The 12,524-nt window shown below is 54.4% G+C and overlaps 1 protein-coding gene across 1 annotated transcript; it reads right to left on the minus strand.

Annotated features, from left to right (window-relative positions):
• Positions 1 to 6,977: 6,977 nt before the first annotated feature.
• Positions 6,978 to 11,031, minus strand: HOXA11 (homeobox A11). The gene is made up of 2 exons (XM_059171436.1): positions 10,242 to 11,031; positions 6,978 to 8,798 (listed from the first exon to the last, which is right to left on the minus strand). The coding sequence occupies exons 1-2, from the start codon at positions 10,975 to 10,977 to the stop codon at positions 8,566 to 8,568; spliced, it is 969 nt and encodes a 322-aa protein (XP_059027419.1). The 5' UTR covers positions 10,978 to 11,031; the 3' UTR covers positions 6,978 to 8,565.
• Between the last annotated feature and the right edge of the window lie 1,493 nt (positions 11,032 to 12,524).

A 12,524-nucleotide genomic window follows, 5' to 3' on the forward strand; every position in this document is an offset into this window, starting at 1 on the left:
ACCGCGGCGGGTGCCCACAGCCAATCCTGAGCCAGAGTTTCCGCGCGACCACTCCCAGTTTGGTTTCGTAGTCGCGGGGCTGCTCTCCGAGGGCGCCCTCTGAGCCCACGATTGATATAAATATGTAATCTGTATTGATGGGCCGGGAGACGCACACCCGATACCTCGGCCCAAAGGCCAGGAGCTGTGGGGGCTGCCCCAACGTGGCTAGTGGGGGGCCTGGCCCCTGGGCTAGCCCCGCCCACGCTCGGACGTGAGCTCTCCTGCGGGGTCTGTTTGAAGGGCCCTAGGGCCCCGCGCAGTTAACAAGTGCGGTGTTTATGGTGTGCACCCCGGTCTGCCTTGGGTGCTCCCCATTCTTGTTTCAGAATCACCACTAGCCCCCCAGGCACTCTAACCACTAAGAGGACCTGCTGGGACCTCAGGCTCTTCCCTTTCAGCTCGGGACCTGGAACTGTCTCCCAAAAGTGACAGACCAGGCCCTAAGGCCACCAAGACCTTTTAGAGTGTCTGAGATCCAGCGCGCAGTGGAAACTGGCTATTGCCACTTCTTTCTTACACCCCACATAGAAATTTCCCCAAAATGTAACGCCCTGGCTTCACAGCCCTCTACACTCTTCCTCAGCCAGTCATTGATCCATTTGGGATCTTGGCTTCTGGTGTGCTCACCTGGCTTGCTTTTTCTGCAGCTCCTGTCGGTGGACCCTGATGAGCTGAAAGGGATTGGGGGGGTGGTGGTGGAAGCAACCGGTAACCTTAGCTAAAGACTCCCCCCACTCTATTCAGAGGTCAGAGTCAGATCCAGGCACCCCACAGCCCCATCCCCAGGTTGCTTCCAAGCTACCCCATTTCAGGGAAGTGAAGGACACATCGCTCTTCAGGGTCTTTGGTTTGACCAGAGACCTGAAGACCTGGAGGGGGAAACTTGGAGAAGGGGGCCATGGATGGACACCTCTGCCTCAAGCTCTCCCTTTAACCTTGGCATTCGCATGCACTAGGAGGTTATGACAAGAACCAGTGTCACCACACTCCTGCCTCTCGGTCCCCTCCCCTCTTCCCCCCTCCCCTCCAAACCCGTGTCTAGGGCAGCCCTCTCTCCTGCGGTGTGCGCATTTTAACGAGGCCGGCGGTGAGGAAATCCATTCCCGGCAAGGCCGGGCTGGGCTCGTGGCCCAGTTATAGCAGCGTTCCGAGGCCAGGCCCTTTGCGCAGCAAACACCAGAGCCTCCTTCTACCCTGGCCGTAGGGACATGCTCTTAGTCAACTGGAAACTGCTGGCTCAGGGCGCTAGCCCCCGTGTGGGCCTCAGACCTATCTCAGGAAATGCGACCTTTTCCGGCCGGATCCAGTGGAGCCCAGGAGGTCGCTGCCTTGCCCCAGGGCTGTGCGCCACAGCTCTCCAGGATGCCCCAGGCCTGCCTGCCACTGCACCAGCTCCAGCCCCTGCAGAGGCCTTGACTGGGGCTGCTGAATGCCCGGGATCCCAGGAAGCAGACTGCTCAGGCCTCTGCCTACAGTGGGGAAACACCCTCGCATCCCGGGTGATTTGCCGGGCACCTGGCCTTGTTCCTCCCATGGTGAACCCAGTCTGAGAAGGAAGCCAAGCCTGAGAAGACCCAGAGAGAGTACTCGGGAGAGCTGGCGGAAGAGCCCTGACGCTGGCTTCTGAAGATGCAAGCGGTTGCGGTTTCTGCCTGCTGTGGCTGCTCCTCCCGGCGCCCCTCGGCAAGGCTTGCGCTGCACTCCCCACTTCCACCCAGCTGGTCTGTGCCTCACTGCGACAGGCTCCATGGGACAGGACGGGGCATGGAGGTAGAGAGGAGGGAGATGGAGAGAGACAGAAGGAGAGAAGGGCTGAGGGAGAGGGGAAAAAGGGGGGGGGGGAGAAGGGCAGAGACTCTGAGAACCAGTTCTCTCCAATCCTACAAGATCTTGAGGCTGCAGAAGCAGCGGCAGCCGATCAAGTCTGTACGGAGAGATGGAGAGATGCGGAACCTCCTTCTAGTGAATCCCCACTAGAAGTGGGGACCTTTTCAATCCCCATCTCCTTCTAGTGAACAAGGCCAAGGCAAATTCTAACCTGGCTAGGCCCAGAGGCCAACAAACTTGAATAGGCAAAAGCTTCAGAGCAGGGAAACCTCGGACCCCTGTCTGGATAGACTTGGTCCTTGTCCAGCTCTCCTGGAGGGTGAAACGCATTGGGACTGTTGCACTCAGCAGTGCTACTGGGAAATGCCACAGAACCGAGGGCTGCCTGAGAAGGGGGGCTTTGCCCCCAAAGCACTTGTCCATGTCAATCATGAAAGCTCTGCAGAGGGTGAAGTAAGTCCCAAACATGGGAGGGGGGTCCTTGAGAAGAATGAGTCCCGGCAGACTCTTTGAGACAGGATTTGGTTTCTCTCCACACTAAAAACAGAAACGGCTTCCCAAGGCTGTAGGTTGGGAGAGGAAGGGACAGTGGCCATAGGAGAGAATGCTTGAGATGGCAGAGGCTAAGAAAATAAAATGAAAGTCAGTGATCTAAACCTATCTTTCTTATTGAAAGTTAAGGCCCCACTTGGAAAAGCTAAGGCCAAGCTCTGATTCTTACCCTGTGAAAAATGCACATCTGGGCATTCCCCCAATTTGACCCGTCATTTTCAAGGAGTTCACAGACCCCTCACAGCCTTCTCCTTGGGCCCTCCAGAATGTTCCAGGACTCTCAGGAATTCAGCAACCCTGTCAGTTTGACTGGTAAGACAAGCCGGGCGCCGGGCTGTAGGCAGCTCAGGCTCAGCTGGGTCAAGGCCCTGTAGGGAGACCAAATGGGCTTCTAGGGGGGTGGGATCCAAAGGCATGCAGGTACCAACCAAGGTGACAAAAGCCAGTTTGGTACTGTATCTGCTTTAAGAAGGCCCTGTTGGCTGAGGACTTAGAGGAGGTGGAAGTCCGCTGCTGCCTCTCAGACCATGGCATTGGCACTTGGGTCTTCACTGACCTTTGGGAAAGCTGAATGTTTTTCTCCAACCTCTTTTTTCCCCTTGTAATAAACCAAATGGGATGTTGAGTTTGTGTTGTTTCTTGATTTAAAAAAAAAAAAAAAAAAAGAGGAAGATGATGAGGAGTGTGTAGGCCTGTGTGAGAATTCCTCTCTGGCCCACGACCGCCGCCCCCCCCCCCCCACCAGGGCTGGCGAACCCTCCGCCTGCGGTCGGCCTGGGACGCAGACTGGCCGGCTGGTTGGGTGGAGAAGATATCCGCGCAGCCGAAGCTGGAGTTAGATTCCGCTGCCTTTTCAACGAGTCTTGGAGCTCCCAGCATCCCCGACCGCTCCCCAAGGCTCCGTACTCCTCAGACTGTAACACCGAGGTGTTAACTTCCTCAATAGAATATTCGGTTTATCGATCGCCAGGGCTTTCCTGAGGTTCCCTATCCCCAGAGATTAAGAAAAGCGATTCAGTTGCAGCATGGATCGGCTCCTGCATACTGTCTTCCCTTCAACCCATTTGCCTTCTTTCCTTCTCTCCCTTTCGCCCTGCCTCCCAGCTGCTGAATTTCTCTGTCCTCCTCAGGATGCTTTTGACCTAAAACTCTCTCGGTGCCTTCTTCCTTCAGCCAGGCCTGTATAGCCATTATGTGCAGCCCCCATGTTTTATTTAGGAGTAAGTATGTCGATTTCTACCTGGGTTAATAACGGTTCCCCCTCCCTGTGGCTATGAGCCGAAGTAAACACCAGGCCAGTGGAATGAGCCCTTTGACGAGGCTCACCGTTGCATTTCCCCGGATAGTGGATTCCTCCTTCAGAGTAGGCCCTTGCAAATGACCCAGAATAACAAACTGTTACTACCCCAAACCCCCACCTCTTTTTAAAAATACTAGGTACTGAGATGGGGATAGCCAGTAAATGGTTTGTATTTGGAAGTCGTTCTCAGGACTTTCCAGGCTCAGAATTTTCCCACCGGGTGTAGAGTTGGGCTGTGGCCCCACAGAAGAAAAATAAACGCTATTTTCACATATCCCCTTTAACAAGAATTCTGGACTTCTCTGATTCTCACATTTACTGTATGGCGAGACACTTTTTTGAAAGCCATGACATTCTTTTCTTATTCATCTTTAAGAATGTCCATATTTCCAAGGAAATCTGATGTGTCTGTTTTGAATTAATCAGGTGCAATCTATCCCTAACAACCCGCTTTAAATTTTTCTCTAAATCCAACCACTAAACTGGCCCTTTTCTCCTGATGGGGGAGTGTTGGGGCCTTTTCACACACTCCCTAAATTACAATATCCTTAATTTTCTCTATAATAAACTGCCTCTGGCCTTGAAACTAGAAGAGGTTCTGGGATTTTAGGGAAGGCTCAGGCTGCAGAAAGCACGGTGCCGGTGCGCACTCGGTGGGGTTCCTGTGGTTCTCTTATTTTGGCAGAGTTTGGGAGCCCATGCTCAACAAAGACTAGCGACTTTTGATAGCAAGATTTACACACACACACACTCAAGCAGCACCTATTTTCTCTGCAATTCCCTCCCCCCAGTCACCCACACACTATACATTTATGAAAACAGCAATTTCAAGAAGCTAATGAAAACATTGGAATAAAAAGTTAAATATAAGAAAAGAGGAAATTTGGATCTAGCCTCTGAAATGTTAAGTCAAATGAGTATTTAAAACTTATTTTGTGACAACCCTGATGGAGAAATTGTGATCAGAGTTTATCCTCAGTGCTAGCTTTTGAAAATGTATAGGTATACACCAATACAGTTTTTTGCATATTTGCAAAATATCTCATATTTACATCTAAGAAATCGCTGTAAAACCCCAGCCAGGTTTATAGCCATAAATTCCAAATAAGCAAGTGGATTTTCCCTGGAAGCCTCTGAAATCATATGAGACTTTCTTGAATTGGCCTTTTTCAGAACAAAGGTTTTCCCCAGGCTGCTGGGCAGACCTAGTGACCGCACCTAGTAAAAAACTAGAGACCTCCCGGATGTCTGCCCCAGGGAATATGCCGGCCTCCGGGACCACGGTTGCTGACCACCTCATTGTTTAGAGTAGAAACTTTGTTTTCCCCAGTGCCGCCATCGCTCTCACTGTCTCCCCTTCTCTCTCTCTCTCTCTCTTTTTGTTGCCACCACAACCCCCATCCCAACACAGCCAGAACCCTTTCGCTTGAATGCCCCCCATGCCTGACTCATCCCATTCTGAATATTTCTACAAAACTGAAAGATCGCTCTGGGTGAATTGCTGGCGCATGGGTCTAAAATCCTCAACTTTTCCACTTAGGCCTCCCCCTGTTTTCCAACCTTAGGGAGCTACGGCAGGAAGGGGGGGGGGGTCGGCTGAGCGCCTGTAGCATCACCCGGAGCACACAAGCCCAGCCACTTTGCCCAGTCCTGCTCTGACATCGGCCACCTCCCCACTCCCGACTCAGCCAGACTGAAATTGCTAAACTTGTGGCCTCTTACCTTGACACATTTCCGAAATCACTGCCAAGGGACAGCGGGCTTCTCCGCGGCGCGATGCCTGCGAGGCCTACAGAAGGCACGTTGCTTTAAATTACAACACCAATTACTTCTTGAAGGTGAGCCTCCCCCCCCCCTTATTTTGATACTAAGGGAAACGGGACAAGTGAAATAATGTAACGTGCTGCTCTTAGTATCAGAAACGAACAAAGGCCAAGAATCGCGCAGGGGTTCCCGGCTCCCTGGCGGCTTTGACATTGATCGGACGTGCGCCATCTCGTGGCGGCTGAGCGACTAGGCCCGGCCCGAACTTCGGCCCTGAGCCGGGAGAGGGAAGCAGGCTCTAGGCATAGACGGAGGGAAAGAATGTGCCCAGCCCGCTGCTAAAGAGATCTCATTTTTACATCTAAGAAATTGCTGCAAAACCCCAGCCGGGTTTATAGCGGCGCATTCCAAATATGCAAATTGGCCGGCCCGGACGGGTTTACGACCACTTTGTCACAGCCATCGGAGGATGGGCTTTTATAGGGCTCAGAAATCAAACCCGCGCCCGCTCGCCGCCCGCCGGCGAACAGTCCCCTGGCTAGACTCTCTCTAGCAACATGCAAGACTTTGGTTAATCTTTAACCGTCCCAAAGGAAGTCTTTTGCTTAAATCCTGGGTTTCCCTGCCCACCCCTCCCTGCCCCCCAGGAGAGTCGTTGTTCACCTCGGTGTGTCTGTTCATCAACCTAGACATTCATCTAGGGGGTCTGTCCCATTCCCCTTTGAGCTCAATTTCCCCAGTCGCGCCAGTTAGACAAACACACAAACAAATAAACAAAGCAGGTCTGGGGTCTGGGGCCTCTCTCCAAATTCGATCTTCTCTGCAGCTCTGGCCCTGCCTGGGTGGCTAGGGAGAGGGTGGGAGTGGAGGTGGGGGGTGAGCAACAAAAGGCTTTGGCCTTTCCGCCCTGCCCCTCAAGGTTATGGGTGATGTCCAAATTTAAGGCAGAAGTTCAAAGGCAGGAAACAAAGAGTAAACCGGCATCTTTCTTTCCCTAAAGGGAAAAGACAGCCTCAGCTGGGAGCTTGGGACAAAGTGTCCATAGAGGCTCCTGAGAGTCTGCTCTTTGTACCCAGACTGGTCTCTGTCTTCCTACAGGGATCCCCAGGGCACCCTAGAGTGGTTCCACTTTAGACCTCCTAAACCTGAGGTGAGTAAGCCCAGCCTGGGATCAAGCTCATTGACCACCCCAAGCCCCAGGGCTTTCTCCCAGGCCTCTGTCCAGCCTGAAGAATGAAACCCCCAATTCCAGGTCCTGAGATACCCCATTCATGGGACCCCCACTTCCCCAAAGGACCTGGCCAGTCATCTTGTCTTCCCAAACTTGGCTTCTAGTGGAGTTAAAACCCTAAGTTATCTCCCCACCTCCTCAGAGGCCTGGTAAGTTGCCCCTTTTGCGGGGTGGGAGAGGGTAGGGGGGCAGACATTTGGCAGTAAAAGGCAAACAGGAAGAGGAATGTCACACCAGAACCCAGTACTCAAGTTTCCAGTCTTTATTTTCCTTGTGCCCTGTTGTCTGATACATGCTGCGACGTACGTGGTGGGTGAGAACGGAGGACAGGCCAACAGTCCTGTTACAAACAGAGCCACCAGACACTTCTTAAAACAGGGAGGCAGAGGAGATTGAATGGGAGGGTGCCTGGCTTTCTCGGCTGAGGTCCCCAGACCCTGGAGGGCCAACCTACTTCAGAGCATCCTCCTAATGCTTTCCAAACATTGCAAGAAATTAAAAAGATCATTCCTAACACCCTTCCCACCCCTCCAATACCCCAAGGAAATCAACTAATGGCAAAATTTAAAAAGTATTCAAACAAAATAGGTTATGGTTCTTTTATTTACAAGTCTTTTGAACACCATCCCTGTATGAAGCGTACATTCAAATATTTTTTTTTTTTTTTTAGCAGTGAGTGAGTTTAACCGTGGAACACTGTAAACAGAGCCTTTAAATATTCTCTTCATCATCTTTTTCCCTCTCTACGTTGCATCTTTTAAAATTCGCTTTGGTTCCTGCAGGGAAATATATATAATATAATATAATATTTATTTTTTAAAATAATTCCAAACGCTCTTGAGCTCTTGGAAGGTTGCTGGAAGCTTCCAAGCTCAGTTCTGGGGCGCGAAGGGCAGAGTGCGGTGCCAGACTGGGTGTTTGGGGGACTCACACCCCTCGTAGCTGGGGACCGCTGGCCATGCCCACTGTTCCGCTGAGCAAATCCAAGCTTCAGTTAAGTGTGGCAGAGGCTTTCCCAGGCTGCCGCACTCCACAGGCATTTCCTGCAGAGATCTTGGGGCCAGCGGCCTGGGTGCAACCTCTTAGCTTTTTGATGTCTTTCACCTCGGGAAAGGTCTGCTCTGCGGCCAGGCTTTAGGCCTGAGTGGCAATCCAGGAAGAAGACCCTCAGTGGTAGGAAAAACTAGGTGGGCTGCAGGAGGCAACTTCTAGAAGCTCAGGCCTCAGACAGTGCGGTGAGTGGCTACGAGGGGTGGAGAGCTGCTAATACCACCTGGAATCGATTTCCCCCCCCCTCCAGGATCAGCAGACCTCTCCCCTCATAGCCACCTCTTAGTCCAGCCATCTTTCACACTGGCTTTGGAAAGCAGCCCCACTCCAGACATCTAGGAATCCTCCCCCCTTCCTCCTGCTCCTGTCCCCAAGCTGAACGGGGTTTCAAGATTGAATAGCTTCTTGACACAGGAGTCCTGGGGGTGGGCAGGCTCCATGTGGAGGGTCCTGGGCCCAGGTCGATCTCCAGGGCGCTTGGCAGGAGGCCCAGTCCTGATGGAGACCACACCCAGTCCAAAGCTCCACAGTATCCAAAAATGAACCGCCAGGGGTCCCAAACCATTCATTCTAGTTGATGAACAACTCTCCAAATCCAATTTCTTTTAGGAATCTTAACCACAGATGCCCAAGAGAGTCCCGGGGCCGGCTTCTTAGAGGCTGTCTCCATGCAGCCTCCCCTCTTTTGCATATCTCTCTTCTTCAAAAGTCACCACGTGCCTTGACCTTGTCAAGGGCAAAATCTGCATATAATCTCCCATGTATGAAGCCCCCCACCCAATTCCAGCTGGCTGGAGCCTTAGAGGAGTGGGTTGGCCGAATAGTACTGTAAACGGTCTCTGTTAATTTTTTTTTCCTTCATTCTCCTGTTCTGAAACCAGATTTTGACTTGACGGTCGGTGAGGTTGAGCATACGGGACAGCTGCAGGCGCTTCTCTTTGTTGATGTAGACGCTGAAGAAGAACTCCCGCTCCAGCTCCCGGATCTGGTACTTGGTGTAGGGGCAGCGCTTTTTCCTGGTGCGTTGGCCACCTGTGGAGGGAGAAAGAAGTGGGGAGTGAGCCAGGTGTGGGGGCTGCAATCCATCCTATAACCCCGAGTGGAGGAAAAGGGCTGGCCCCTGGGACTGGAGGCCCTGTCCTAGCTCCATCAAGTTCTCCTCAGTCCCCTGCCTTCAGGTTCCTACTGCCAGCTGGGGACTGGCTGCAGGCGGAGACTCAGCCCCAGATAAAAGCCAGCTCCCTAGATAGGCCTCCAGGGAAGCTGCTCACGCTGCCCCCAGAGCAGAAAGGAGGGCTTCTTACAGCAACAGGCGGATTGGTGCCCCAGAAGCCGCTTTCAAAGCCGCCCAGAGGGGGTCGCCGGCTGCCTCCAGCCCGGCCAGACTAAACAAACAGCCGCCAGCGGACATTTCACCTTCCAGCACCTGGGCGGCCGGTCCCGAGGCAGTAAAGTCGACCCCAGCCCAAGTCTTTCCTGGCTGCGACGGGGACTCGGCCCTCTCTAGCATCCTAGGCCGCTCCTGGGTCTTTGTCAGCCTGAGTCCTGGCCACCAGCTCCTGCCTCCTTGACCAGCCTCCTGGCTTCTGCGAGGTGAGGAGGTGGCAACGGAAGCCCCCTACCATGGGCCTTCCCTGAGCACCAAGGCCACACAACCATCCTGGTCCCGGGCAGGGCAGGGGTGCTATTTTAGATACCGTGGAGGGAAGAGGGGTTTCCTAAAGCTGCGGGCAGGCTCGACTTGCTCCCCTTTTCAATAAAACATCACAGGACGGAGAGGAAAAAAAAAAAAAAAAACCCGCTTTTGACAGATTGAATAACAACTGTGAGTAACATGCAGTGGGACAGAAGGCGGCACGTAATTGCCACCGCGCCAGAGGAAAATGGCTTCCTTTGGATAAAAAGGCCAACTTTGGCTTAATTTGTTTCTTTTAATATATTGCTCGAGCTAAGCGGGCTATTTTATCTGTTAAACACGCTCCTAGCGCCATCGTTAAACAGCGATGCCTTTGAATCCCGGCCGGGACTGGCGTCCCGGCGCAACACATGGCTTTTATAAAAATCTCCGGATTACCTCGCTATCAAAGGCTCCCGGAGCCCTTGCAGGGGGAATTTACAGGCGCCCACCTCCGGCTCCCCAGCCCGAGCTGGCCCCGAGCGGGGTCGAGCTGCTGGGCTTGGGACCCAGAAAGGAAAAAAGGGAAAAAGGGAGTTGTGTGTGAGGTTTTTTTTTTTTTTTTTTTTTTTTTTGGATTTTTTTTTTCAGGCATGCCTTGGCCGGTGGGTATTTCACGGCCAATTTCAGCACTCGCCACGTGATCCCGCCTTTTATAACAAAGTTTTGTTGGGGGAAACCTAAAGGCCCTTCATAAACCTTATATGCTTATAAAACAGCATATAAAAATTTAACAGCGGTGCTGCGCTAGATTTCCAACTCCCCTTTCATAAAGCGCGGGGCGCTGCCTTTATACGTACTGGAGCCGCCGGCCTTGTCCTCAGTGTGGCCGGAAGACGACTCGGGGCTGCTGCTGCTCTCGGGGCGCCGCCGCCGCTCCTTCTCCTCCTCCTCCGCCGCCGCCGCCGCCTCCCGGCAGCCGCCGCCGCCGCCGTCCGAACTTGAAGTTGCCGGCGTGCCCGTGCCCGTGGCCGCTGCCGCTGCCGCCGCCGCCGCCGCCGCCGCGGAGGTCGCTGCGGCCGCTGGGGGTCCCTTCTCGGCGCTCTTGTCCCCGGGGTAGTCGGAGGAGGCGAGGTTTTCCGGGGTGCCGTAGGCCGTCTCGAAAAACTGGTCGAAAGCCTGCGGCAGGACGCCGTTCCTGCCCACGGTGCTATAGAAATTGGACGAGACGGCGGGGGTGGGGTGGTGGTAGACGTTGGCGGAGCTCTTGGCCAGCACGTCGCCAGGCACGCCGGCCGCGCTGGGCGCCTGCAGGCAGTCTCTGTGCACCAGCTCCTCCGCGGAGTAGCAGTGAGCCAGATTGCCGCGGGGGTGCCATTTAGTGGCGGGCTCAATGGCGTACTCTCTGAAGGTCACTTCGCGCACGGGTTGGACCTGGGGCAGGTTGGAAGAGTAGGAGTATGTCATTGGGCGCGAAGACGGGGTCTGGGGCAGAAAAGAAGGGAGGCTGGAGAAATCTGGACCCGAGACGTAGTAAGTACAACTTGGCAAATACATGTTAGAGGAGCAGGGACCACGCTCATCAAAATCCATCATTGGGCTACCTTGGGCTCTCCGCAGTAGCCGAGCTTAACATGATTCTCCACTGCAGCTGCCTCTTTGAAGCGGATCCGTGAAGTAGAAATTTGGAGACGTAAGCTGACGTGGAAATCTATCCCCATCCTTAGCAGGGAGGTGCTGGTCATGTGACCCGATGTTGAAATTGACAAGCTGCGAGCTGGTCCGGGCCTTTTTTTTTTTTTCCCCCTTTCCTTTTTCCACCCCCCTCCCTCCCCGGCTTCCTTTCTTTGTAGCCACCTCAGGGGAAGCAACAGATCGTCACTCGGTGTTCTCACCGAAAGCACGTAATCGCCGGTGTAACTCATGTTGGCTGGGGGGCCTCCCGGCGCGCGGCGGCGAGGCTGAGGTGCGCCCCATGCCGCTCGCCTGTGCTCAGCTGCACGGCGCTGGCCCTCGAGTGCGCCGAGGGCGGTGAGAGAGCTCAACTCCTGCCACCCATCACTCCCCGGGTGAGGGATGCCCCAGGCTGGGGGTGGCCGGGTGGGAGCTCGTCGCTGCGTGGCCCGTGCGCGGTCCTGGAATCTATTCTCCTGGAGGCTCGCGTGCGCACCTCCTTCGCTCTCCCCCTCCCACAAGCTCGCTCTGGGAACCACCTCTGTCTCGGACTCCGGCCGGACCCCTCCGGGGCCAGGGTTCGCAGCCGTGGATGTGCCTGCCTCGTGGCTTGCCCGATTTGCACGGTGACTTGATTACACGCTCGCATTCATGGTCACTTCCGAAGCGCTTTAGTGCCTTCCGTCCCTAAACCGCCAACCACCAGGGCGACTTCCCCCCGCGGTTTGTCAGGCATCTGCAGGTCCCGGAAGGGCCTTCGTCTTACCCGGGATCCACCTCCACTTCATCCTCCCTGCCGACCTCCTCACTTCACCCCTTGCCCTTGAAGAAACCTCTTCCTCCTCGCTGCCTGCCGGGGGTTCGGAGTCGCTCGGCGGAGCCAGAGGCCTAGGGGCTGCGCCACTGTGCACGGTCCGCCCGCCTGCCTGGTCTTCTGGAGCTGAGGAAACCGTGCAGTGGAGGCGAGCCTTGGGCTGCTTAGAGGCGCTGATATCCGAGGAGATTTTTCCTGGGTATGCTGCACCTTCCGGGGGCCCACCAGGCTGCCGGCGGAGCTGCAGAGCTGAGGGAGAGTGGGGGCAGTGAGGAGGAAGGAGGCTAGGGCCAGGGAGCTGTGGCTGAGAAAGGGGTAACACGCCTCCTCTCCTTCCTTGCAAAGCATGAGGGCCAGAGATGTGCAAGCAGAAACTGAGAAGGCTTGGCGCCTTTTCTGCCTCTCATCCCACAGAAGGAACACAATGCTAAAGAAAAGAACCATGCTTCCCAAACTCCCGGCAAGGTGGGTGACAAGAACACCCTGAAAAGGCTAGGTTTGAGCCAAAGACAGAGACAGGGGTCATGACTGCTAGTAGGAGTCTAGCTTTCTTGGGAAAAAGAAGAAAAAAAAACCATTAAGATGGTGAAAAATGCTTGCCATCCTGCAGGATTGAATGATCGTCGTTTGGGAGAAGTGAAAGAAGAGGGCATAG

This window comes from Mustela lutreola, chromosome 4 (genome assembly GCF_030435805.1).
Source record: "Mustela lutreola isolate mMusLut2 chromosome 4, mMusLut2.pri, whole genome shotgun sequence".
Taxonomy (NCBI): Eukaryota; Metazoa; Chordata; class Mammalia; order Carnivora; family Mustelidae; genus Mustela; species Mustela lutreola.